At 41.3% G+C, this 27,088-nt stretch overlaps 4 protein-coding genes across 14 annotated transcripts in view; 1 reads left to right on the forward strand and 3 right to left on the reverse strand.

Annotated features, from left to right (window-relative positions):
• Positions 1 to 1,650, reverse strand: part of szt2 (SZT2 subunit of KICSTOR complex) — a 62,107-nt gene extending 60,457 nt beyond the window's left edge. For 9 of the 11 annotated variants that reach the window (XM_087783840.1, XM_087783837.1, XM_087783834.1 and 6 more), the window contains exons 1-5: positions 1,514 to 1,650; positions 1,003 to 1,128; positions 752 to 925; positions 506 to 676; positions 239 to 365 (exon numbers count right to left, since the gene is read on the reverse strand). In XM_087783840.1, the coding sequence (XP_087639966.1) occupies positions 239 to 365; positions 506 to 676; positions 752 to 925; positions 1,003 to 1,128; positions 1,514 to 1,537 (622 nt within the window). In that variant the 5' untranslated portion in view covers positions 1,538 to 1,650. The remainder of the gene's footprint in view (positions 1 to 238; positions 366 to 505; positions 677 to 751; positions 926 to 1,002; positions 1,129 to 1,513) is intronic. The other 2 variants (XM_087783839.1, XM_087783830.1) reach the window with 1 other exon arrangement.
• Positions 1,651 to 8,801: 7,151 nt separating this feature from the next.
• On the forward strand, positions 8,802 to 13,555 carry LOC148085770 (uncharacterized). The gene is made up of 5 exons (XM_087782760.1): positions 8,802 to 10,635; positions 11,783 to 11,955; positions 12,293 to 12,437; positions 12,930 to 13,229; positions 13,300 to 13,555. Exons 1-5 carry the CDS (start codon positions 9,262 to 9,264, stop codon positions 13,468 to 13,470), a joined length of 2,163 nt encoding a protein of 720 aa, XP_087638886.1. The 5' UTR covers positions 8,802 to 9,261; the 3' UTR covers positions 13,471 to 13,555.
• Positions 13,556 to 14,291: 736 nt separating this feature from the next.
• LOC148085771 (transcription initiation factor TFIID subunit 4-like) lies at positions 14,292 to 20,511 on the reverse strand. Its single transcript, XM_087782954.1, has 15 exons — positions 20,169 to 20,511; positions 19,971 to 20,096; positions 19,674 to 19,777; positions 19,390 to 19,602; positions 19,002 to 19,124; positions 18,788 to 18,877; positions 18,538 to 18,666; positions 18,345 to 18,465; positions 17,597 to 17,681; positions 17,367 to 17,530; positions 17,163 to 17,293; positions 16,339 to 16,464; positions 16,185 to 16,244; positions 15,634 to 15,738; positions 14,292 to 14,454 (listed from the first exon to the last, which is right to left on the reverse strand). The coding sequence occupies exons 1-15, from the start codon at positions 20,473 to 20,475 to the stop codon at positions 14,329 to 14,331; spliced, it is 2,010 nt and encodes a 669-aa protein (XP_087639080.1). The 5' UTR covers positions 20,476 to 20,511; the 3' UTR covers positions 14,292 to 14,328.
• A 1,470-nt stretch (positions 20,512 to 21,981) lies between these two features.
• Positions 21,982 to 26,009, reverse strand: ddx10 (DEAD (Asp-Glu-Ala-Asp) box polypeptide 10). The gene is made up of 2 exons (XM_087783842.1): positions 24,621 to 26,009; positions 21,982 to 23,528 (listed from the first exon to the last, which is right to left on the reverse strand). The coding sequence occupies exons 1-2, from the start codon at positions 25,959 to 25,961 to the stop codon at positions 22,323 to 22,325; spliced, it is 2,547 nt and encodes an 848-aa protein (XP_087639968.1). The 5' UTR covers positions 25,962 to 26,009; the 3' UTR covers positions 21,982 to 22,322.
• Between the last annotated feature and the right edge of the window lie 1,079 nt (positions 26,010 to 27,088).

The following is a 27,088-nucleotide window of genomic DNA, read 5'->3' on the forward strand; positions in this document are numbered from 1 at the left end:
TGTCCACGCAGCTGGTTCTCTTTTTGTTACCCTTTCTTTCATGAAGATGCCATAAAGTAAAGGAGCAACAAAAAAGGAGCAATTTAAAACAAAGACCATGAAATTTGACCAACAACTCACAACTAACAAATAATCTGATCATCACAACATGAACCTGATCAGTCATTAGAACCAGTTCATTTGTATGTTACCAGATACATCTCTGAAGTTGGCCATCATGTTATGATAGGTGGTGCACTTGCCTGTTCATGCTGCTGATTAAGAACCTCTGCAATGTTGCTCTCCACCGCTCTGAGCTGCTGGTAGATGTGGATCAGAAATGTGTCCAGGTTTGTTCTGTTCAGCTGGCATCCTTGTACCAACACCTGGAGAGATGGGAGAGAGTTCATCTTGACTACAAATGTTTTTTATAGACAATTAACTACATCATAACGGGACAATGTGTCGATGACAATAAAGAAATGACATCAACACCATGATACAAATACCATTGGCTCAGACTGACCTGGTGGAAACTGAGACCGATAATTGACGAGTAGACCAAAATGGTGATGAATATTTTTGGTTTGAACAGTTGATCTGTTCCGGGGACAATAAAAGGTTGGGCCAGGCCAAGAAGACAGCGAGAAAGGGCATGAAAGACCTCGTCAAAGATCATCTCTCCTGTGCAGTCATCCTGAGGGGGGAATAAATAAAAATGGTGCAGCTTCTGCATTTACTCACCATCTTAGAAATAAGCAAAAAGGATTACCACAATCCCAGTGGAGGGGCTTAGGTCCAACTCTATGATGAAGCGGTATCTTCGCGCCAGGAAGGTGGCTCGCGTGGACGGCACCAACGTGTATGGATACGTGTTTGGAGAGAATTCCTGCCGCCATCCTTTGGGCAAGATGCTCAGGAGGTCCAACTCGTTCTTAGAGCTCAGCTGCAGGTTTAAAACCGGTATTAATACATACATTCAAAGGCATCGTCAGGCATAAAAGAATGACTAGAGACGCTCACCAGTTCAGGTTTTGAAGCTGGCCAAATGACTTGGTTTAGTTTGCCGAGAAACCAGGCGAGACGCACATTCCTGGAGATCCTGTACTCCTCTTTCATCAGCAGGTAGATCTGGTCAGCCTCCTCCACCTGACACCAGCCAATACAATGCATCTTTAAACACCGATTGATGATTCTTATTTACACGTGATAGTCTAGTTCTTAAGTTGGAACAAACTGATAAAGGAAGGGTTGAAATACCGGCGAGAAGAGGAACATCTATTAGGTGTAACACATGACTCAGAGACATGATGTTACTTAACTTTTTTTAAGGGAAGCTTTTGTCATTTATTCCATATTCTTTGGTCAAAACGTTCATTGTCATTGACGCACTAGTTGCTCACTTTTAGGTTTCAATAATACACAATGTTTTGCATTTGCAATATAACTTTGAGTGTTGGTGCAGCTCACAACAACAACAACAACAACATGTTTCGTGTTGACTGACGGAGCAGGTGAAAGAAACACACTTTACCTCGTTGTCTTGCCTGTCCGCCATGCCTGGTGGAGCATGTGGGCTGCAGGGGGTTTGAACTCCTGCAACGTTGTGTGATATTGGGCTGGTAAACACGAAAGAATCCGTGCTCTCATTTGTTTGTTTCGTAGCTTGTACGGCTCTTCCTGTGGACAAGCGTCACAAGTTACATCAGCAACTTCTAGTTCCGGTACATACCTTCAGAATAAAACACGCGAACGCGTTCAACACTTTATGGACTATAGCAGAAGACCAATAAGAAAATATCGACGATTATATATATGTCATATTCAAGGTTATACGTCCACTAAGAAAGTCAAATGTTTTACCTATGGTTTTCAAAATCTATTTGAAAAAAATGTATAAATCTTAGCTTGAAGTATTCCTAACAGAAACTTCCGGGATGAGTGTTGTTAACACCACGTGATACAAAAGTGACACGGTTCGTTTATGATGTAAAAGTTGACGTTTACCTGTTTAGTTCCTTTTTTACTTAATAAGTTATTATTACATGTGATCCAGTAAAAGCGAGAATCTAAATACTGGGGGACGTTTCCATACAAACAAGAACGACTGTCGCACCAAAACAAATTTATAAAAATAAATATATATATTCTTAAATAATCCTATTTTGGTATAACACGTGGGTATAGTGCAGATGCGCACTTAAAAATTTACTCTTTTTTTTTTTTAAAGAATCCCGTCCCTTTTCAATGTTTTTTTTATTGCTGCAGGTCTGAAGTATTAAACTATCAATCTGGGTTTGATTAGAAGTGAAAGAAAGTATCGGTGGACTTTCATATCCAGATTTTTTTTTTATTCTGTTCACGATACGGTATCGACTGTACTGCACTGTATCAGTATAATATTTTCTTTATACTGTATTAGTATTATTTTTTCTTTTAAATCAGGTTTTATTTTTTTTAGCATAGTTGTTTAAGGTTGATATGTCCATAAAGTGTGTACACAATAAAATAACAAATATTTGTATTTACAATAAATATACAGATATTAACACCGTCTACTGACTCCTTCAAGAAACATCTTAAGACATTCTTATTCGTGCAGGCTTTCCTTGAGTTTCTGGAACTCCTGTGTTATTCTCTGTGTTATCTTGACCTTTTAAGTATATATTTTATTAGAGTTATATTGTTATATTGTGACCCTGGTCTGGAAAAGCGCTCTATGAATATTAATTACTTACTTACTTACTTATCTTTGTGTTGCAATTCAACTTCTGGCCGCCAGGTTACAGCAGTCAATACGTCCTCTGCAGCTAAAAGACAAAACAAATGAAAGCTATTACAACTTCATCAAGAGTCACATGGTCGGTAAATTTTGCAATGTCACATATTTTACAATTGCTCCTGTAACGTCATATTTATCGTATCGCCAGATAATTATATATGTGACCAGGGCCGGGTCTAGGCAGGGGCAAGAGGGGGCCTGGCCCCCTCAAATAAATGTTGTGCCCCCTCAAACTTACATGTAAGTAAGTAAGTAACAGCACAATGCCCCCTCAAGATTTGTGGCTGCCCCCTCATACATGCCTGTCTAGACCCGGCCCTGTATGTGACTAGTATAGGAATGACCAGGCTTAAAGAATATTCTGGTTATTTATTCCACAGTTCTGAGACAATAATTAGAAGCAGTGGAGATCAGCCAGGTTCTTCCACAGACACTGCAACTTGGTTGCTTATTTTATTTATTCTTATTTATTTTTATTTTATTTACACAACCTTTTTTTTACGTTCCTGGTCACTCCATCCAGGTGTCCATTGGTCTGTACGTCTCACCTTTTGTTACCAGGCAGATAACCAGTCTCAACCCAGGCTGGTATCAGATTGTGTCATCGTGCAACATGTTGTGTATTCGTGTATGCAGTGTTTGTGTATTTGACAGTAAGTAAAAATAAGCCTAAAAGTATGAATCCAGCAAACTCAATCTACATGTGTAAGAGCACTATCTCACCATCAAGTTTTTTTTAAACCATGTCAACTTTTCAACTTAAGGCCCGTGAATCAGATCCAGCCATCAATCAATTTTGAGTGGCCTGTGGTCGATTCAACCATAAATAATTCATGTCTTAACAAATAGCCACTTACAGTGTAGTTTCCGATCTGAGGCAGTTGGCGTCACTTTAAATCAAGGCTGCATTTCACGATAAACCAAGGAGCTCCAGTTTAGATAACTGCCCTCTCTGAGAGATTTAAGTTTACATGGAAAACAGAAAATTGATTGAAAATATCGACACAAATCAAAGGCCAGATGCATTCCAATGTGCCTTTTGTGTCATGATGAGTGCCATCAACAAGGAGGATAACATAAGGAGCAGTAACCTAATTCAATATATAAGTACTAAATTATTATTAATACTGTGTATCCATTTATCATCTTGTTCTTTCTCTTCATTTCTCTTTGTTCTTGTTCTTATTTTATTTTGATTTATTTTTTATGAAAAATTGCTGTATTTTCTGTGGCTATTGGAAAAAAAACAATTTCTAAATCTGTGAATACATGAGATCAATAAAGTTTTACCTTACCTTACCTTATCTTATCATGTGTTTGCATCATATTCAACAGCAAATAGTAGTAGATGGCTTGACCGGCTGTACCTCCTTTTCAAATATCTGGCCCCCAGGACATATTTATTGAATAGCCCTGTACTATATCATACAAGAGGTATACAATCCAATGTGTTGCTTGCTTTCTGGTCTGTTACAAACGGTGTCTGATGTAGGATGTCAACTGCAAGGTGTTTTGTCCAACAGGGATCCTTTAACTTTCTTGTAATTGACCAAGAAATGTAAAGAATCAAGTACAAAATACACTGATGGACCAAGGATAGAGGTACATTTTGACATAGACAAACCCTGCACTCTGGCTGTTAAACAAACTTATTCTGGTTTAATTCTGTGAGCAGGAGAAAGTTATAGAATTGTGTCTGTTCTGAATCACAGAACATAGTGTTGGTGATTATATTGGTTTTCGTTTCAACTTAAGGTAACTTTGTATTGTACCCATGCTCGGATGGGTCTCCGCTGTGCACTCCAGTTTCCTCCCACAGTTTAAAAAGCGTAGAGAAGTAAATGGAAAAATGAATTTCTTGTAGGCGTGATGAAGCAGAAGGAAATCAATGACATTGATTGGCTCCTGCCACTGATAATGATAATATTTTAAATGCAAAAATGAGTCAGTTTATGCAAAAATTCAGTTTGGAGTCAATAGTGTGGAAAAGCGAAGCAGTATAATGTACGTCAGGATCACTGCAGTAACACTTGATTCTTAACCTTGTGTAACCTCCACCTCCGATCATCCTACACACATAATTGCAGAATGCTAATACTTCTCGCTGACATCTCCTGCGAATGAATTATCCTCCGGTAAATGTGCTCAGTCAACACACACATCCATGCAGATGGTGGAATAGCTGCTGTGAACACGGGGGTACACGCGGACATGACTCGCGGGGCCAGCTGATACACCTTATTTTTAATTTCTCGAGCTTCGTGACAAGCCTTTGAGCCAAAGTCTGCTCTTTGTGCTGAACCTCTTCATATCTGCGCAGATTAGTCAGGGAGCAAATTACCTGCTCCGACGAAAAAGTGCCATCCTACACATTTTTCCTGCTGTACTTGGAGTGCTGATCTCCTTTTGAAGACGGGCCATGATATTCCCCCAAGCAGCGCCATTGCCTTGGCATGCAAATCCTGCAAATTAAATTATTAAAAAAGAAGCAAAGGATGCACTAAAGGGCCTCTTATCAGGGTATGCACGAACTGCACACAAATCACTCCTGGGTCACACTGAGCATACAGCAGTTGTTAGCGGTGGTAGCGCAGCTGAGGAGAATGTAAATGCGAAGTGTAACATGCTTGTGAAACGTCTCTGGCAAACTGGATGCATGCCCTGAAGGTGGAACAAAGATAGGAAACATTAGAACGTTCTGATAAGCAGCTGCTTGAGCTGTCAATGCAGATGAGAAGCTTCCACCGTTCAGTCCTCGCTTTGAGTGACGGATGGCTTAAGAGAGGACGCATTGATCAGTGAATTTGAAATGATGCAAACAGATGTTGTTCATCGTTGTTCAGCAGCGGGAGTTTAGGTCAGTGGAAGTAATCTACTCGACTTCTCATAACAGGAAATATAATGTTGTTCTAGTGTGCTCCAGTTCTTAGACTTCTTATTTGTAGTCTTGGTCTATTCTTTGGTTTGTCTTGTCTGGGTCTTGGGTTCACTTCTCAAGATTTAAAGGGCAACTTACGTGAAAACCCAACTCTCGAGACTTACTCACAGGTTCCATATCTCTCCAGCAGCTCCAGGGCTCCACCTCCAGAGATGATGCTGGATCCAGGATCTCCACTATCTCAACGGATCCAGATTTCTCTCCATGACCTTCCCTTGACTCTGCCCCCCTACTCTATACTCTCCTCTTTTCTCACACTGTATTCTTCCTCCCTCTTTTCTGCATTCATCTGTTGACCTCAAATTCAATTTAAATGTTGAAGTCTTTCTCTCCAAGATGCAGTAAGTCTCTCATCATGACCATGATTTGAACTTATTACTTTATAAAGTTCTCCCCCGTCTGAAATCTTAGCGAACCAGAGGTTAAGAGAGTGGAGTACATTATGATGTAATAATGGCTTCACTTTTCCCAATTGTAATCAGACCCAGCTTTGTTTGTACAATGAGTCCCTTGTAGGTGGAGACTCCAGGGATCTACGACAAACCTTGAACAATCACAGCAGAGTGGGTTTGGTTATGGTAAACAAGATTTAATCTCCAGAAAAACAAAATGCTTTCAGTGGGCGGTTTATGAAATAAGATATTGTTATGTAAATATTAGGAAAGAGAGTTTTGTACAAACAGACACATACTGATGAGTACAATAGAGGTCCAAGATCCTTTTTTTTTATTGTTTGTATTATGTGTCTGTATTAATATTTTTATTTGGTCTCCTTCACTCTTCACTCCAATGGGCTGAGGTGGTTTTGTGTTTAAAAACACAGAACTTCAACCTTGAAACTGTTGATGGTGAAGCTTTGCATGGTTTTAATACTCATACCTGATGTTGGAGATGATGAAGATGAACTTGATTATCAAAGCCTACAAAGCAACAATCCAGTTATATTTGACCAAATCAAATGGACCAGATAATAATAATATCATGAAAACCCTATGACGCAGCTAAAGGGGGTTCCCTTTGTGTTCAAAGAGCAACATGTTACACAAAAACAGACAAGGGATCAGGCTGTAATTTGAAGGCCAATCAGCAAAGAGCAGAGCAAAGTGTGGACAGTAGATCAAGGTCATGCATTCCCACGGGAGGAACCAGTACCCTCGCCAGCAGCAGGCAGAGAGCATGATGGGATACTATTTTAGGAAGATGCAAAGAAATGGGGGCTGAATGTCTTAGACACAGAAGTCAATGAAACTCAGTGTACATTAGAAATGAATGAGACGACTTCTCTTATTCAAACTATCTTCATTAAGCTCAGGACAAAATAAACCTTTTGACCCAAAGTGTTGTTATTAAGTAGAACTATGAGATCTTTTTCCTTAAACATACAGTCAAGAGGAAAAAAGATTATAACTGCATCGTTGTCATCGATGGTTGTGCAATGGGTGTGTTTTGTGACTAAAATAATAAAACACCTTTTGTTTAAAGGCACTGTTTTTGTCAGCATAATGTCATAGCCAATCGTGTTTCAAGTGGTTGTTATCACGAAAACATGATAAAAGTCCATAGATATCAGCCCTTAATTTAGACTCTTAAATATAAGTTTCTTCTTATCATTATATTTATCCAAACAAATTAACCTTTAGTTGCACCAGACATTAAAGAACAAGGTTACTCTAATGTTTTTTTTCAGTTCATATGTGAGCAGCACTTTTTCTCAAGTACTTCAACTGTTTCCTGAAGTTGTATTACAACGAATAAATAAACATCGTACCAATGGTAAACTAGGAAAGACCTCAGAAGTCAGGAGCAGACACATATGTGCTTCCCTAATATGTTTAAAGTAGATTATTTTGATGATTTAAACATAAGATTTGACATTTTGTCAAAATGCTCTTTAACACTTCTGTGTTGATGTAAGAAAAATACACTGCAACTGAATTATAAAGTATAGAATGTGTGGAAATGTTACACAAGGTTTTGTGGGGAAAGTTTCATAGGAGAAAGTGGGTCACACTCACACTCTCTTATAATACTTCAACGACACTGTTCACCATAAATACATCCGTCTGGTCAAAGGTATAAGTGAAGGGATCGGACCACAAAGGCCAAAGTTATTCAGTGTATTCATACAATTGCATGTGTATGATTAGTAAGACAAAACTTGTGCATGACTTCAGGTTAATCGTGGAAAATTGGCCGCAGCTGAAAATGTCTGAATGTTGTTGAAAATTCGATTTGTTTTTTATTGTACATTTTATGCTGTATACAAAAATGTGTGTTACTCAAAGTGATTGTCTAAAAATGTTTTGCTGAAACAGGTGTAAAGGAATAAATAAGATTGAAACATACAGTTCTAGAATGTATATGTATGTATATGTATGTATATATATATATATATATATATATATATATATATATATATATATATATATATACATTCTAGAATAATTAATGTCTGTTTAAGTCTTTAACTGTAAAACTTTAAGTTTTTAATTGGACTTGGAAGACCAAGGAGCTGGTCTTGGACTTCAGGAGGTCCAGGACAAAGCCACGTCCAGTGTCCATCAGAGGCGACGAGGTGGAGATAGTTGACAACTATAAGTACCTCGGTGTGTGGCTCTGATTGACCGTAAACTGGACTGGTCCTGCAACACAGATCATGTATATAAGAAAGTTCAGAGCAGACTGTACTTTCTGAGGAGGCTTCGATCATTTAACATCTGCAGGAAGCTCCTCTGCATGTTCTACCAGTCTGTGGTGGCCAGTGTCCTGTTCTATGCTGTGGTGTGTTGGGGTGGAAATGTGTCCAAGAGGAGTGTCAACAGGTTGGACAGGTTGATCAGGAGGGCTGGCTCTGTGGTTGGAATGAAGCTGGACTCACTGGTGACAGTTGCTGAGAGGAGATCATTGAACAAACTACTGTCCATCATGGATGATGACAGTCATCCTCTGAACACTGTCATCAGTGAGCAGAGAAGCAGATGAAGCACCAATGCTCCTTCCCAGGTGCAACACTAATAGACTCAAGGACTCATTCACTCCTTGTGCTATTAGGCTGTTTAATTCTGAGTTCGGGGGCAGGAGTGGAGTAAAAGTATCATGATGTTCTATTCTATGTTAGTCTTTGTATCCTTTGTCTTTGTTATTTTTTCTTCGATCTATGTTCTTTATCTTTACACTTAGATTGTATCATCTTGTTCTTTCTCTTTATTTCTCTTTGTTCTTGTTCTTATTTTATTTTATTTATTTATTTTATGAAAAAAACGTTGTATTTGCTGTGGCTAATTGGAAAAAAACTATTTCCCGAAGGAGACCTCCTGAGGGATCAATAAAGTTCTACCTATCAATCAAAGTTTGAGCAGCATGTACAACAACAACATTGGCGTCATCTCTCAAATATTTCAGTCTCAACAACCGTCGCTCTATCTGAGCTCGCTCTCTCTCCATCTTTTAAAAAGTGCGTGCACAGCTGAAGGTCACTAAAAAAAACACAAAAAGACAGTCGGTGCTGCGGTCCAATATAGCGCATGCGCATTGCCGGAGGACTGCTTCACAGACCCGCAATATGGCGAGAACTCCTGCCAGAGGAGCCGCGGATCAGCGGGAGATGATGAGCTGTCGGGACCAGAGCCAGGGCGAGGAGGAGGACTTTGAGATCCGGGAGGTGAAGATCACCGGAGAGGAGTGTTGCACGGAGAATGATGCGGTCGTTATGCGGAGTATGGACCGGGAGGAGGAGGAGGAGGAGGAGCAGGAGGAGGAGGAGGAGGAGGAAGGGGGCGACAGGAGTCCGGTTCACCTGGAGGGGGAACTTCCCCGCTCGGACCGGAACCGACTGAGCGAGAACACGCGCCTCGCCACCCGCTACGCGGTCCGGATCTTCCGAGAGTACCTGAGCGAGCACGCGCAAAGTCCGGACTTTGAAACTCTTGACAAGGACGCGCTCTGTGCGCTCCTGCGCGCCTTCTACTCGGAGGCGCGCTCCAAGAGCGGCCAGCTCTACAGCAAGTCCTCGCTCATCAGCATCCGGAGCTCCCTCAACCGGTACCTGAACGAGCCCCCTCACTCGCGAACCCTGGACCTCACCAAAGACCCGGAGCTGCGCGGCGCGAACCTGACGCTCGCCGCCGTCATCCGGCGCCTGGAGGAGGCGGGCGCGGGCCCGGTGGTCCAGAAACAAGCCATCACGCGCGGCGACCTGCGGAGACTCTACGAGTCCCCGGTGTTCGACACCGACACCCCGTTCGGGCTCCTCAACAAAGTGTGGTTCGAGACGTGCATGTACTTCTGCACGCGCGGGCGCGAGAACCAGCGCGAGCTGGAGGAGGACTCGTTCGGACACGCCGTGGACGCGGACGGCCGGAAGTTCGTGTACTTCAAGGCCCTGGGGCCCCACCACTGCAAGTCCTGGACCCGGAGGCGAGACCGGGACGACGAGACTCTCCCGCGGATGTACGAGACCGGCACCGGGCTGTGTCCCTACACAAGCTTCCTCAAGTTCGCGTCCAAGCGGAACCCGCTGTGCGGCGCCTTCTTCCAGCGGCCGCGCGAGCGCTGCGGCGGCGCGAGCGAGGTCACGTGGTTCGAGAACAAGGCCATCGGCAAGAACCTGCTGGGCACGCGGATGCAGATGCTGTCGCGCGCCGCGCACCTGTCCAAGACCTACACCAACCACTGCATCGGCGCCGTTTCCATAGCGACGCTCAACAGCATCGTGGGCACCGGGCCGGCGACGCCGGGCGTTGCCAGGGAAACGGCTCCACTGCCGGGTCACGTGACGCTGAGGGGGAAACCTAAGAGGGGTCACACAGCGGGGACCCGGAGGAGACTGGCCGAGGACACGGGAGGAGGTCCGGTCTACAAGAGGACACGTGGGCGCTACGGTACAGAGGAGGAGGAGGAGGAGGAGGAGGAGAGGGAGTCGAAGGAGGCTTTACAGGCAAGAACACTGATGGAGCACATGTTGAATCTCACATGTGTACATAAGTACATACATGTGTACTTTAATTCTACAAAACACACAAGAAAAGTGTTACAGCAGGACCAGAGCAAAGTTCTGCCCAGGAGCAAACTTTTGGCCCCTTTGGATTCAAAAACTTTTGTCAGTATTATAAACACAAGATATAGCTTTTTTTTATGACAATATAATAATGAAATAATAAAACAAGCAAAAAATGAATAGAATATAAAGTAAAGTAATAGTGTTTAGGAACTAACCCTTGTGACCCCGGTCTGGAAAAGCGCTATACAAATAAAAAATACTTACTTACTTTTATTACGTATTTATTTTTAGTTTCTCATGTAACTGTAATTTTGACTTTTGTTTAAGGACTTGTTAGTTTTACGGCCCTAAATATTAAAGTGAGTATAAATAAAAAATATTAAGGAAAAAAGTGCGTCATGGAAGCCCTTTTTGCACGGTGTTGGTAAAATGAATTAAAACAAAAAAAAAAAAAGTAAATTGAAAAATAGGATTTTCGGGACATGGACAACTTTCACATCCAAAAGTAATAAGGATAGAAAAAGTTTGGATTGATATTAACCAAACATTGAAAATGTACTTAACTTAATTTTATTTAATTTTATTCTGTTAATAGTGTTAATTTTCTAATATTGTAAATAATTTGTATATTTTTAAGATCGTTTTATTTTATTGTATTATCTCTTTTATTATTTCTTTTTTTCCTTGCACTTTATTTTCATTGTGCTGTTGTAAAAGTGTGTTTCCCCTCTGGGGTTGAATAAACGTTTTCTATTCTATTCTATTCTATTAAGTTATTAGTGTTTCCTTGGAAAACATTTGTTGAGAGCTTATGAATCAATCAAGTACAGAAAGAATTAAGATTAAGAATGAAAGACTATGAAAATAATACTCATTTAACCCAAGTTCACATTTTGTTCGGCCCTGCAGAAAGATTTTGGCCCCTTTTGAGATCAAGTTTCAAACTCCAGTCATAGATTGACTGAATGAGTCTTTTCTTAAGACATGCTTGTCCGACTGAACAGTTGCAGGAGTGAGGAAAAAGTCTTCGTTATCTCACCTGCTGCTACAGTTAATCTTGTTTCACATTATTTGGTTTTCGCAGGACAGCTCTCTCAGGTCGCTGGGACAGCAGCAGCCCTCCGCGTCCCCGCTGGACACCGCCGGCATCCCCAGCCACGCACAGCTGACCAAAACCAACGCGCCCGTGCACATCGACGTAGGAGGACACATGTACACCAGCAGCTTGTCCACGCTCACCCAGTACCCGGGGTCACGGTGAGACAATATCAACTATAGAAAAGACAATGACAAGCATAAAGACCTTGTTATTTTAAAGCTATACAAAAAAAGAACAAAGTAGAAATTGAGAATAATTGTCTTTGGGATTTAAAGTAACAAATGCAACACTAATAGACTCAGGGACTCATTAATTCCTCGTGTTATAAGACTGTATAATTCTGAATTTGGGGACAGGAGTGAAGTGAAAGGATGATGTTATTCTATTCGATTTTAATCTCTGTATCCTTTTTCCTTTGCATCCTATTCTTTTTACTTGCATTTGTTCTTTTGTTTGCACTCAACAAGCATCCTCTGGTTTTGTTTTAATGTACAGGATCAGTAGACTGTTCGACGGCTCCGAACCCATCGTGTTGGACAGTCTGAAGCAGCACTACTTCATCGATCGCGATGGCCCCATGTTCCGATACATACTCAACTTCCTACGGACCTCTAAACTTTTGCTACCGGATGATTTTAAAGTGAGTGTGTATACGGTAACACGTCAATGACCAAAAGAGAAAACTGGATTTGTCAGTGGACACACAGAAAGAGAGCAAAATAATCTGTTGAATTGATCATTACTGTCTAAAAGGTGTTTTATTTTTAGATAAGACCAAGGCAGGCATTTTCTCCAAAGTTATATAAGCGTGTACCACTTGTTCATGTCAGGTTTACTCAAAAATCACCAGCGAAAATGAGTAAGACACAAACTCTATATTGCACGATCTTGAGAGAAACCAGCCGAGGGCTCCTGCTGAATCAGCATTTCGGCGAGATGTATTTTTAATGCATTTAACGTTTTGTTTTTTGCCGCTATTGCAATTTTACCGGGTTCATGGTGCATAGAGCCCAGGTCTTTACAGCAATACGTCTAGATCTTCTACCACAGTAGCTTGAGGAGGACTCACTGTTGAGATGATTAATGACTTCTACACTTCCGGACCGTCTTTCTCTCTACGATGTGTTTGCAGGAGTACTGGCTGCTTCGTGAGGAGGCCTCTTTCTTTCAACTCGAGACTCTTCTGGATCAACTCAAACTCTGGAAGACTGAGCAGGACCAGGTGTGTCACGAGTGGGAATGTCTGCTGGTCCACGTGGCTCCGGAGCAAGGCGAGAGAATCAGTCTGAGCGGCCTCCGGTCCTGGATCCAGGAGGTGTTCCCGGAGGTCCGAGAAGTCATATGCAACTCTCAGAGCTCCGTGGAGTGGAAGTGCGAGACGCACGTCACCCAGTTTCCCCTCAACAACTACAGCCCTCTGAACTCTGTGCAGGTGAAGCTCTTTTCTTCCCTTGAGATTTACAAGCGTCAGCAGCTAAGGGTGTTGCTCGTTGTCATGTCAGGTGTTGGAGCGACTGCAGCAGAGAGGATTCTGCATCACAGCTTCTTGTGGCGGAGGCGTGGACTCCTCTCAGTTCATGGAATACCTTCTACGAAGAGAGAACAAGAGGAGACAGAACCAGAGAAATGTTGCACAGCTCAAGAAGGAAGAGCTGGAAAAGACTGTTTCATGAGAGTTGTACAGAGACAAAGACTCAACCAGCAGTTCAGTGAAAGACAAACCATTGCTATCAAAATAAAAGCATGGAGAATTAAAAACACTTAATTATTTTATTTTCTTGCGATAATAAAACAGGGGTCGGGGGGGAAAGAATCGTACGATTCTGGGGTAACAATACCTTATAGTGCGATACTGCATTGGTAGTATTGTCCGAGTACTTGGACTTGGACTCTGGTGTTGCAGAATTTTGTTTTGAAACCAAAATATGTCCATAGATCCCCTTTTAAAGCTGCTGGACAACTGCATCCTCTCGTCCTCATTCAGGATCTGGCAGATTTATTATTCCCTGAGTTGCTGTGGACGTAGACTGCTGCCATCAAGCGGTCAGAAGTTTAATTGCAACACAAAAATTAACAGTCAGCGGTGAATATTTGCATGTTAATTGTGAATTTAAATTCTGTAATAGACACTTTATTGTTATATAAACCATAAATTATATATTATAACAAAAAAATTAATATGATAAATAAATATTAAATACGATTTAAATGCATGAAAATGTAAAAATCTCAACTACAATTAATATTATTTTATTTAAATATGATGCAGACACAAGTCCTTCATCAGGTTAAACACTAAAGCAATTCTTTATAAATATTGGAAAAATGAACAGGAAATGCATGTATTTGTTACTGATATGTGTTTAATTGGCAAACAAAATTGAGGCACTTGAAACCAAAGGCAACACGTTTAACGTATCCAGCCTCATTCAAACATTTATACCAAAAGAGTGATAAATTAAATTTTAACTTAATTAAACAAGCGACTGACTGATGCACAGTCCTGAAGGTGTTACACCATTTGGTGTGAGTTACAGCATGGCTTTGTAGAGCCTGAGCGAGTGTCGCAGGAACGGATCCTGCTCCATGCACACCAGCAAGTCCCTGAGAACCACCCGGGTCACTCTCTGGACGAACTGCCGGGGCAGCAGAGACACCTGCGCACAAACAGCAAAAAACTCATACACAGAAAAACATTCAATATCATGTAGCAGAACAAAAACATTTTACATATTTATTCCAAACACTTCTAACATCGAAACCGTGACCTTTGATCGTACAAAATACGGATTAAAAATACGAACTAGAAAAGCAGTGTTACAGTGAACACACCCGCCAAGGGCCTCACAGTTGTATTTGAGTGGATCAAATGTATGCAGTGAAAGGAAAAACTATCAACCTGAACATGACAAAAATGTATTTGCAGAGATTTTTATGACAACATAAGTAAACTGGCGTTCCTTTCATCTACTGAAATGTAAATATGATGGGGTGGGGGTTTACTCTCTTGAAGCTTCGACAACCTCAAAAGAATCTTATCAAAGTGTTCCTGTGTTCTGACAGGTGTAGCCCCACTAAAGTGACAGGCGGCCCTGTGGCAGCGAGGGGAAAATAGGGGTTTGATGCAGCGGGATCTGCTGGGAGAACAAGTTCAAAGGAAAATGCGTTGAAGTAGCAGAGCACCCTTCTCTTTAATCCAACAGCCTGCAGCCACCCCATAAAACACACTGAGAATTAAAAGTCTCTATCAACTAAACCAACTCCTGTCTCATCTTAAGGCTTCTTTCATTTATTTATTTTTTTATTTTTTATCTCAGAGCCTTCCAGGATGTGCTGTCCTCAGTATGTTATCAATAATAAGCCACCATCTGGAGATTCATGCATTAATGATTTTTGCAAATAGTGAGAAGTCATTTGACATCTCACGTTTCAAGTCATCAGCAACTACACCTGTTACACAGAACATTCAACTCCCAGGAGATTGTTTTTGTTTTTTGAGCAACATTGGCTCCTCACGTAAAACAATCTTGTCAAAAATATAAGCAATAATTATTTTAAATTTACATTACAGGACCTAGGAGTCGGATTTTGATATTGTTTAATTCCTTGAAGATCAATTTTTCTGTAATTATTTATGAGTTTGACCTTTAGCAAACCATACCTAGTTTTCCTCACATCCATCATCTCCATCCCTTATCTTATCTCAGACACTGACATTTTATTAATCACTATATCATCCATTCAAGACAACCATCCAGCGACATAACATGATTTGTCGGGCTGGACGAGTTTGACACGTATGTTGTAGGGCATCGATGAAGTTAGTTTGATCTTACCTGATTGGCATCTGTCAGCGACCTCTTCTTCCTCGGTCCAATGGCAGCCAGAGCCGTGTTGTTAGCTTCTCGTTTCTGCAGCTGAGCCTGCTCTAGCTGCTGAAGCTGTGTTAGAAAAAAACATTCAAGCCATTTAAAATGCTACAGACCTGTGGATCCACCTCCAACATTTCCAGTGGTTCACCAACTATGGCAGTATTTGTTACACTTTCTGGATGTAGATGGAGGTATTTTTAATCACCACAGAACCAACACTTTGAATTTATATACCACATTCTCCTTAGTTTGCAATAGAACCAAAATAGCAAATATTTTAAACCACTTTTCTTCTTTTTTTTTAAACACCAGATGTTTTAACAGCTGCAACCAAAATATCTTTGCTACAATAATTTGAAAATTGCTGCTACATATTAGGCAAGTGCTGGAAGACGCGTTACTTATCCTTCAACAAGATACATGACCACTCAGAGCTCAAGTTAAAAACATTTCTACTCCCATTTGAACATCAGAGACACACGCCAACATTCATCTGAGAAAGAGAAAAACCAAACCTCTTTGGCTCGCTGTTTGAGCTGCTGCTGATGCAGTGGATCAACCAAGTTTGAACGACTCTTAAAACAAAGAAAAAACACAAATAGCATATCAAAAGAGGTGATTATGGGTTAACTAGTGGGTCAGTTGAGGTTTACATTGTCACGTCCTCACCCGAGCCAAACGCAGCAGTGTCTCCTTTTCTTCCTCCTCCATCCTCCTCTTCTTCAAAGTCTCCACCTCCTCCAGGAAACGCAGTTGTGAGCGAACATCGCTCACCTTGACGTGCCATGGGTCGTCCTTCAGGGTAAAATGAAAGAATCCACTGAACATTAAGTTGATAGTTTTGAATACATAGCCCCGAGTGTTGTATTGAATATAACATTAATCTCTTTAGCTGAGAGAGTAAAATAATATAAGACATGTTTTATTAATGAAAAGCTACAGGCCAGGTCAGGACAAAGTGCAAGGTTTCTATTTCTATACTTTTTAAATGAACAAGAGAGTTTTGCTTTTTTCTCTCTTATTTTTTACAACTTTAAATTTGTGGCCCGTGGGCCAAGAGCGAAGGAGTAAAAATCATCACATCAAATGCTTGATCTCATTTATAAAACCTTAAATAATATAGATGCAGTGACACGGATTTCTGAAAAATGTAACAACACGTAAAATTAGATAAAAATGGTCAATTCATATTTTATCAAACATGTGTAGAAAAACAGCTGAAAGACCCCCCCAGTCTCAAAAAGAATTGACCAGTGGTCGCCCCTCGAGGCTTTTGAGTTTGAGACCCTTGACTAAACCTATCGTAATGCTGAGGTGGATTAACGCACCATTTTCCACCTGAGATTTATGAGAGGTGCTGGTATAAATATAACATAAATAAATGCCCAAGAACACACTCTTTATGAGTGCGGAGGGAAGAAATAGCTTCATCTGTTTACAAACTAGTCAAGATAATATTTTACATTTGAAAAAAAAGTGAAGTATAAGTCTACCTTCATTGCAACCTTGCGGTGCTGAGCCACCATTGTGACCTTTTCCAGCAGACGTGTCAGGTACTCTTGAGTTGCATGAGAAATCAGTGACACCACTTCAGGATTTACCTCATTCACTTCCTTCTGTCGCCCTACAATAAAAATATAATTCTTGGTCTCTGCAATTTTAAAGATTTAATCTCAGCACTTTCTGCTCACTCGTACCGATTTGCAACATCCGTCCGAGCCCGGCGCTCGGGTTAAGAAAGGGCTGGTCCTGGCATGAGCGCACCACAGAGCCCACCTTGTTGCCCGTCAGGATCCGAGCGTTCTCCTCTCCCAGGTTGACTCCGGCCATGGAGGCGACATCGTTGATGTCATCATCTTCCCTGTGCGACACGAACAAATCTCAGTTTGAGGACCAGAGTGTGGACAGGATGACAGACCGAACCTACTTGTAAGATGCTGAACTATCCTTGAATGTGAATCGAGTTGGCTGCAGAGCACCGTGACTGGTCAATGGCCTCACTGGAAAAGTCCCTTAAATAAAAATAAATAATACAAAAGCATCACTTGGAGACCAACTTGTTTCACATACAGAAGATACACCACAGTTTCGGGTCAAAGTAGACGTTAGTAAAAAGCAACCTCCCACTTTTCTTTTTATTAATCCAACATTGCACTTCCAATGTTTGTTACCAGCTTTGTACGTTTTTTTTAAAAAGTTTTCTGTGTGTACTGGGAGACAACAATGATGTGAGTTACTGTTCTAATCTATTTATATACTTTCTAATTTTAACATAAATAGCAGCTCTCTAGCCGATGCCATATTTCTTGGTCTTATTTGATATTCAATCACAGAAAAAATAGATATGTTTAGATTTAAAATAAAAGAAAATAGGTGGTAGTAGGTACTACCTATAATAGGTAGTTTGGTGGTTTAATAATTACACACCCGTTGGTACAAAAACACGCAGACGTTTATTGAGGATTATAAATTGTCTGTAGATGTGAGTTTTTCCATGAATGGTTATTAGTCTGATAGTGGCCCTTTGACAGGCTGGTGAACTGTTCAGAGTGTCCGCTGCCTCTTACCCTAAGCAGCTGGGACAGGAGCTCTTTAATATGTATTAGAAAATGAATAAATGAATAAAAAAACTATGTTTTTTTGGCCATGAGTTGGACACAATGAAAGACGACCACCTGTGAACTGATTGGCTGACTGGAGCATGGGCACTTTGGCTGTGGAACACAGACTGTTTTTGTAGACAACGGTCCTGGTCTGTGTGGGTCTTTGAGTCACTCCAACTTGCTTTTGAAGAACCTACGTACATTTGTAAAATAAAAACAAGTGTCCAAATATTAACTTTGAAACCCTGACAGTAGTTGGACAAACCTGGACACTCGTGCCGGGGGTCTGGGCTGCATCCGTGCTGGGCTGCTTGACGGTTGTGGTTTGGGATGCTGCTTGTTGGATGAATGACTGAGGGTCCGATGTTAGGATTCTGACCGCAGGGAGACTTTTCTGTGGATCAGAGTCACACTTCATTATCACTTCATTCGTTCAGGACTGAGCATAAGGCATCAGTGGCAAATGAATGAAGAGAAATCTGTGTTTAGGCTTGAAGGAGAGAAGAACTTCTCACCTTTAGAAAAGGTACCAGGCATGGCTGTGGTGTGGTGTTTAACTCTTTATAGAGCTCTTCAGTGAACTCCTCTGCTTCTAGCTTTCCCTCCTGAGGGGAAACAGGTCACACGTCATTGAAAGATGTAAAGAAAGTAAAAGAAATTCTCAGAATATAGGTCATTTTAAGACTTTGACAAAGAAACAGCCTATGGATGTAAATGGTGGAAACCGACCAGTAGCTTGTGCACTAGTCCTCTCACGTTCCTGGCCAGGTCAGCTGACTTGGAGTCGCTGGAGGCCAGCTTCATGAGCGTCACCAGAAAGTTCTTGCACTTCTTAACACTGTCTAGAGTCTCCTGGAAATAAGAAGGTGATACAATTTGCAAGATTGAAAACTTGTTAATTACACATGTTAAAATGTCCACTGATAAGGAGAGACTCATGAACCAACATAATGAATGCTTCTAAAAAATATTTTAACCATGATCTTAATCTGAGTTTCTGTAGCTATAGTTCAAATAAATGAAAGTTCATTACCCCAAACCACTATAAATACTCTAAATATACTTTCACTACATGATTTTTTTTTACGTCAGCATTAAAGGACACTAAGGAACATACTTGGCTAAACGTAGCTGTCGGTGTGATCTTGGTGTTGGTGAAGCCTGACTGGAGTTTGGTGGAGGTGGTGTGGACTCCAGTTGGAACACTACCAGGGATGCTCTGGGCCTTAGGAGGAACACTCAGGACTTTCTGAGGGCCACTCTGGCCTCCCCCAGAGCTGACATGAACCCCCGGAGGTCCACCAGCACTCTTCGGAGGAACACTGATCACCTGCGTATACAAATGTTTGTTGATCACTTTTGACCGGAAGAGGAGAAACTTAGGACTTTGAAACTTAGTACCTTGACCACGGCAGTCTTTTGTGTGGAAGACGGCTGCAAACTGGGCGGAGCCGGCATTCTGATCATTGTCACCTTCTCACTCGTGTGTCCTGCACTTGATGTTGCTACCTGCAGGTGGTTGATAAACCAACAGGGTTCACATACTCAATATAAATATGTCACAAATGTATGTGAAAAATAAAATATTCTTCAAACATAGCTTTTACAAGAGTTTACACAATTCTGACATGACTGTTTACATCTTGATCAACAAATAACCATTTATTTAGCCTCACTTGTGTCTTCAATATTCTTCACACACCTGTGGAGCCAGTACTCTTGGTGCCTGGCCGCTCCCAGATCTTGTTCCCTGCTGAACCTGCAACAGTGCCTGCTGGGACACCAGCATCAGCTGCCCGACTTCACTGCGGACCAACATCATACCTGGAGGGAAAACACCCAACGTGCATAGTTTTGGGGAATGCAAGCAGTAGATTTCCCGGACCCATTACTAACCTGGTGGGATCTGGATATTGGTGGAGGTGGTCTGTGGCAGTCGCGGGGTCATTGTCACGGACTGTGGATTAGATCCCCTGGGAACAGTAAGGACCAGAGTTCTTGCCTGGGTAGGTTTGGCAGCGGGGATTTGGCACAAGGCTGGTTTCACTACGGGTGCTTTTGCAACCATTCTTGAAGTGTTGGTGATATCTGCAACCACCCGGACCGCAGCAGTAGTTTGAGGTCCTAGCGTTTGAACTTGGGTGGTGGGGGCAAGCTGAACCAGGCAGGAGGGAGAGACCCCCTTTGGAACCTCTGATGACATTGTCGTTTTGAACTAGAGCTGTATTCATTAGGAGGGTTTGTTTGATTTCCTGGTCACTCTCTCTCTTTTGCTCCTCCTACAAAGACCAGAAGAAATATATTTTAATGAAAAAACAGAAATATCATATCTCAATGTTGTATGTGTGTGTGTGTGTGTGTGTGTGTGTGTGTGTGTGTGTGTGTGTGTGTGTGTGTGTGTGTGTGTGTGTGTGTGTGTGTGTGCGTGTAAGGTCAGCAGATAAAATGGTTCCGGAGAACTCATAACAGATGCAAACATTAAGATTTAATATAGGAACAAGTGTTGTAACTGTAATATATTATGAATAATTATTTAGAGCCAATTTACAGGCTTATGTGACACTTTGAAAATAACACAAATACATAACAAGGCATAATACAAACACATGTATTTTAAATGTATATACTTCTACATCATAAATATTTCTAATTTTGGATGTGCACATTTCCAATTTCTTGCAACTATATTTGTTTACACAAATACAAAGACAACATTATTAAGTGTAATTGTTTGTTTTTTTAGCTCTTATTTTGACAGCTGTCATTCAAACTTTGACTGGGAAGACATTGTTAAACCATAAACAAAATAAATACAAAAATAGAATCAAGGAAACAAATGTATAAATATAAAAGAGGACGTAAATTAATGACGAAATTCCAAGACCAAAACAAAACAGAATAGTAAGTGCCAACATAACGAACAATATAAAAAGCTACTTATTAACGTGTTTTTCTTTAACATTAACATTGTCTCGCTCCGAACTGCTATGTAGCGTATAGCACGTCGCTAAAAAATAAATGAAACAAGTTAAATAACATTTGTTCAATTGTAGTTATTTTGATAACAAGTTCAAATTTAACTTCTTGGTGAATAAAAAGCTACAAGCCATTAAAGCCATAAAATGAAGTTGTTTGTTAACTCACAGAGAGACAAATCTCAGCTCACCTGCTCGACTTGTGTTGCGTTCAGGTGCCATGGGACATTTCCATTCATCATTCACGATGAACGCGACAGGAGAAATAACGTATGATGGAAACGCTACAAAGTTTAACCAACCATTTAAAAAAAACAACAACTGCATTTCACTACAATTCGAAACTAACTTTGTTTGGAAGAATATAACAATTTTTGAATATAAATAATTTCTACAGATGTACCTGAAAATGACGTCACGCATATATTGAGATTTTGCGAACTCAATTTTAGTGTCAGGAAAATACAGAAAGAAAAAGTTTTAAAAATGTTTAGTCATATTTTTCCATTCCTTATTATATGTGTTATCTTATTTCATTATTATATTCCGAACTGCAACCACAAATAATCCTATGTTGTGTTTCCAATAAAGGCTTCTGATTCCGACTCATAATAATCATTGCATAAGACAAAGAAATGTCTTTTTTTTTTTAAAACAAACATACACTAAAGGTCGTGATTTATGATGCTATCAATGCTGGTTTATAGATGGAATAACACAATGACAAGTTTGAATGAATTAAAAATGTTTAATACATTGAATCATCAAACCTAGTACTCTGTTTGAAAAGAAAATCACAATGATCACAAACAAAGTTGGATAATATCATGTGATCTTTATGACATAGAAATAGAAGGAAATCTTGATCAAAAGTACAATGTAAATTATCACAAAACTTTGATTAGATACTGTATATTTATTCTTCTCAGTCCATGAAAGTGTAAAAAAGATGCAACTGGATCTTCACGTTGTCTTTCTACTCCATGACTTCTTGGTATCAAACAGTGGATAGGATGAAAATAAAAGCATAAATGTCTACAGACAATCTGAAATTTAATTATTTGCATTTCCTCCTCTAACTTCTTCCTCCCAGCAGCTGCAGGACCAGCTCCTCATCTTCAGCCAGAGACAGACCGGTGTCCAGGACAGCGTCCTCCTCATCATGCTTCCTCCTTTTCCCTTTAGCTGCAGGCCTTTCCTGCTCTTCTTCATCACTGCTGCTCTCACTGTAGTTTCTTTTGGCCGTCTTTGGATGAACCTTTTCATCCTCCTCCTCTTCTTCTTCTTCTTCTTCCTCCTCCGGGCGTGACGGGCGGGGCTTGTCTGGATCAGGCAGACTGCTGGGGTCGAACTCATCCTCGCTGCTGCTGCTGTTGTTGGCCAGATAGGCGATCACTTCGTCTTCCTCGTCATCCTCGGGTTTGGGTTTCTTGCTGGCCTCCCTGCGGGCCTCTTTAGCCTTCATCCTCTTCTCTCTGTGCATGGCCCTGATCCTGCGACTGTACTCTGGCTTGTCGAACTTCTGGTCTTCTATTCTGAGACGCTCCTTGGCTTTTTCCACGTTGATGCCGGTCTCCTCCTCCTCCTCCTCCTCTTGGTCTACCTGAGCAGTAGCAGAACGCTGCATAGGAGGCCAATGCTGCACTGCCTGCCCTTCCTCATCAAAGATCACTTTGGTGTTGACCTGGAATTTCTTCTTCAGAACTTTCTTTGCTTCCTGAAGCCTTGTGAACTTCCGAATATTCTTCTTGGTCTCGTCAGACTCCCCTGTAGTTGGCTGCTCTTCCGCCAGGTTGAAAACATCTTTTCTTTTCACCGTAAACAGATCTACATCTTGTAGATCTTGATCATCATCATCATCATCATCATCATCATCATTGCCCAGAAGCCGAGGCCTGGGTACGTCGTCTTGTTCCTTCTCATCATGGGTGGAATCTTCTGATTCAGAACTCTCCTCCTGGGCGGATTCTCCTCTTAAACGTTCCTTAAACCTCTTTAGCGCCTCGTCCTCTTCATCTGAATCATTTGTTTCTTTTGGCTCAATAGGAGCTTTTTCAGCTTTATTTAGGAAGCGGACTCTTGGGGCCACGGCCAGACCCAGAGAGACAGCGTAAGCATGCAGCTGCAGTTTAGAGACAGCAAACACTTCCTTGTTCTTCATCAAGTGGACGGAGCGCAGGTAGGACACGAAACACCTCTGGGCACGTTCTTTCTGGTCCCGATCCTGGGGGAGGAAGGCCTCAAGCTTTTGTTCGACATTCTGCAGCTTCTCTGGGTTCACCTGGGGAAAAAGTATTGAATTAGAGTGAGTGTGGGGGGGGGGGCATTATATACAGTTGTCGTGGCAGTCAAGCCAAAAGAGGGGAGAGAAGGGAAAAAAGACAAAATCTTAATAAACCTAACTATGGCAACAAAATATTGATAAATATTTCATAAAATAAACCAAAAAAACAGGTATAAAATAATGTTTTCTACTTAATATATTCTCAATATTCATTCAAATTATTTTGAGGAGGAAAAAGACAAAAAGATGGTAAACTTTTAAGTCATAAACAAACAATGTTAAAGTGATCATTCACCCAAAATGTACTAATTTTCTAGTAAACCTCATTAGTTTCAGCAACTGGTCCTCACTGCATGGCATTGTGGGTCAGGTCAGAGGTTAGTGTCACTTCGAATGAGACACACAAAGCCGTGTTTTAAAAAGTAAATTTTATAACTAAGCCCGCGGGGCTGCATGGAATCTGCTAAAGGGCCGCAAAACAATATCCCTTTTTTTTATAAATTGTATTTGGTGTTTTTATAAGAAATGTAAATTGGATAGTAACGTACAAATCAATGGTTTCAATATTACAAAATAAACATGCATCACAAGGTCAAAAGTCATCGAGTGATGTTTTTTTTATCTGGGCTGCCTGGAATGCCCGCCATTGTTATGATCCGAAGTGACATTGACCTTTGACCTGCATCGCGCTCGCACATGCGCAGTCGGATCTGTGAGGAGGCTTATTGAAGCCTCGATATGAGGAATTAAAATGGACTTTTGTTTTTCCTATAACTCTAAACAGAAAGAACAGATTACTCAAAAAAACCATAGTTTGACATGAGGGTGAGAAGACAATGAGTGAATTTTGGGTCAACTATTCCTTTAAGCAAGTTTTAAACAATAGTAAATAAAAAGTTTTTTTGGCAATACTGTCATAAACTGTAAATACAGTAAAAGGGCCAAATGTTATTGACCAGTTCCAAATATTACAAATGCCATCATTATATTTGTGATGTCATCAATAACCCTGTGTTTAATGTACGACACGCCATCATCAACAGTTTATCGCGGTCAGATCCTTCACATGCTGAAAGGCAGGATACGTACTTGAATCTTGTTGACCGGCACCTTCTTCTCCTGCAGCTGGGCGACCATGCCCTTCTCTTCCGAGGGCAGCAACATCAGCAGGGCCTCGCCTCCCTCCTTGTACCGGGCGGTCCGGCCCACTCTGTGGATGTAGGTGTCGGCGTCCTCTGGACAGTCGAACTGAAGGACCCATTGGATGCCAGGGAAGTCCAGGCCTCTGGCTGCGATGTCAGTGGCGAACAAAACAGCGTTTTTCTTGCGTATAAAGTCATTGTAGACCTCGACTCTTTTCATCTGCTTCTGCTTTCCATACAGCGCCAACAGAGGGATCCCCGGCCTGAGACGACAGAAGGCCCTGAACAGATACTGGACTTCTTTGCAGCAGGCGAAGAAGACGATGATCTTCTTTGTCAAGTGACTACGGATGAAGGAGAAAAGCATGTTGACCTTCTGGTGGAGCTCGCACACCATATAGCTCTGCTCCAGGGTGGCCGGGGTGCTGAACTTGGCTTTCTCGTGGACCCACACGTACTCTGGATCTTTCAGACTGAGGCGGGCCAGGTCTTTGACCGACTTGGTTTGCGTGGCCGAGAACAACAAGGTCTGCCTTGTGCTCGGAAGGTTCTCCACGATGGCATTTAGTGTGTCTGCGAACCCCATGTCGAGGATGCGGTCAGCTTCATCCAGAACCAGCATGTGGAGATCTGACGCGTGGAAAGTTGAGGTCTGGTCCATGTGCTGGAGGAGCCTCCCGGGGGTGCAGATGACTATGTTGGTTCTGTGGATGTTTCCGGCTTCGCTTGTCAGCTCTTTTCCTCCGATCACCAGCCCGGCCGAGAACTCGTGGTTCTTTCCAATCTTTCTCAGAACCTCATAGGTCTGGTAGGCGAGTTCCCTGGTCGGTGAGATGATCAGTGCCCCGAGCCCGTCCACCGAGGTCCACTGGTGCCGGTACAAACACTCCAGAACCGGGATCAGAAAGGCTAAGGTTTTCCCTGAGCCTGTCTTGGCAGCACCCAGCACGTCTTTGCCCGTCAGAGCCAAGTGGATGGTCTGCCTCTGGATCTCTGTGGGCTGGCGGTACTGACAACTCTGCAGGCCCAGCAGGGTTTTCTTCGAAATGGGGAAATCGGAGAACTTGATGGCGGCCTTGACGTCGATGTCCTTGTACTTGCTGACCAGTCTGTCGATGTTCTCCCTCTCGACCTGCCACTCGGGCTTCTTCGGCGTCCTCTGCTTCTTCACGCGAGCTTTGGTCAGGTTATATTTCTTTTTCCATTCTTCGAAGTTCTTCACGGGGTCGTCCGACTTACCGCTCTTCGAGAATTTGTTCTTTTTGGCACCATACGATCCCTTCTCCATGTTTAAAGTCGACTGGAACCACACAGCTTGTAAACATGCAGCTGGAGTGCAGCGTGTTGTCTGCGGCGCGTGGTGATGACGTCAATGGAAAGCGACAGTATTTCGTTTTTCATTTTTAGCTTTATTAATATAAAATGTATGAACACTACAGTCTGATTTTATTTATATTCTTAAAAATTAAATTAATTAAAAAATAAAAATTCAGTTATGCCTGCTCTTGTTTTGCTTCGAGACCAAATAAATCCGCTTATTGTTTATCTCATAATATATAAATATTAGATAAAAAACAGATGCGTCGGTTAAACGTTGACCATTTAAAATGATACAAATATCATTTAGCAGTTTTTTTCATTAAAAAACGTAATAGGAAAGTGAAATTAGTTTATCACTTTTCGAATAAGCCGTTAGTGATACCTACTGGTGAACCAACGCAATTACATCTTGCAAAAGAACTGAGCTAAAAGATAAAAAGAATATAGTTATTCAAAAATAATGAAATAGAAGACCAGCATATTACATTTTCATTCTGCAAACAACTTATCCACTCACCACCTTATAATATCACAATATTCGTTTTATTTAACATCAATCCCTGCTTAAGTCTCTCAAAGATACCATTTACCAAACTAATGAAGTGCTTGCTTAAAGGTCATGAGACTTTCTCAATCTAGGTTATCCAAGTCACCTTAACTGATTGTGTTAATGCATATTTAATTGTTTACCCAACTGCTCATTATTCAGTCAAAAATAACTGATTTTGAGCCTTTTGCTATACACACACACACACACACACACACACACACACACACACATATATATATATATATATATTGCATAATACTGAATATATATATATACACAGTATTATGCAAAAGTTTTAGGCAGTTGTGACAAAATGCTAAACTAAGAATGCTTTCAAAAATGGAATCGTTTATTTTCCTCAATCAACAAAATGCGGTGAATGAAGAGAAGAGAAATGTCAATCAAATCGATATTTCTTGTGACCACCCTTTGCTTCCAAAAACAGCATCAATTCTTCTATATACACAGTTTTTGAAGGAACTCGGATGGTAGGTAGTTCCAAACATCTTGGAGAACTAACCACAGATCTTCTGTAGATGTTTCTC

The sequence above is a fragment of the Callionymus lyra genome, chromosome 2, assembly GCF_982586985.1.
Source record: "Callionymus lyra chromosome 2, fCalLyr1.hap1.1, whole genome shotgun sequence".
Lineage (NCBI taxonomy): Eukaryota > Metazoa > Chordata > Actinopteri > Syngnathiformes > Callionymidae > Callionymus > Callionymus lyra.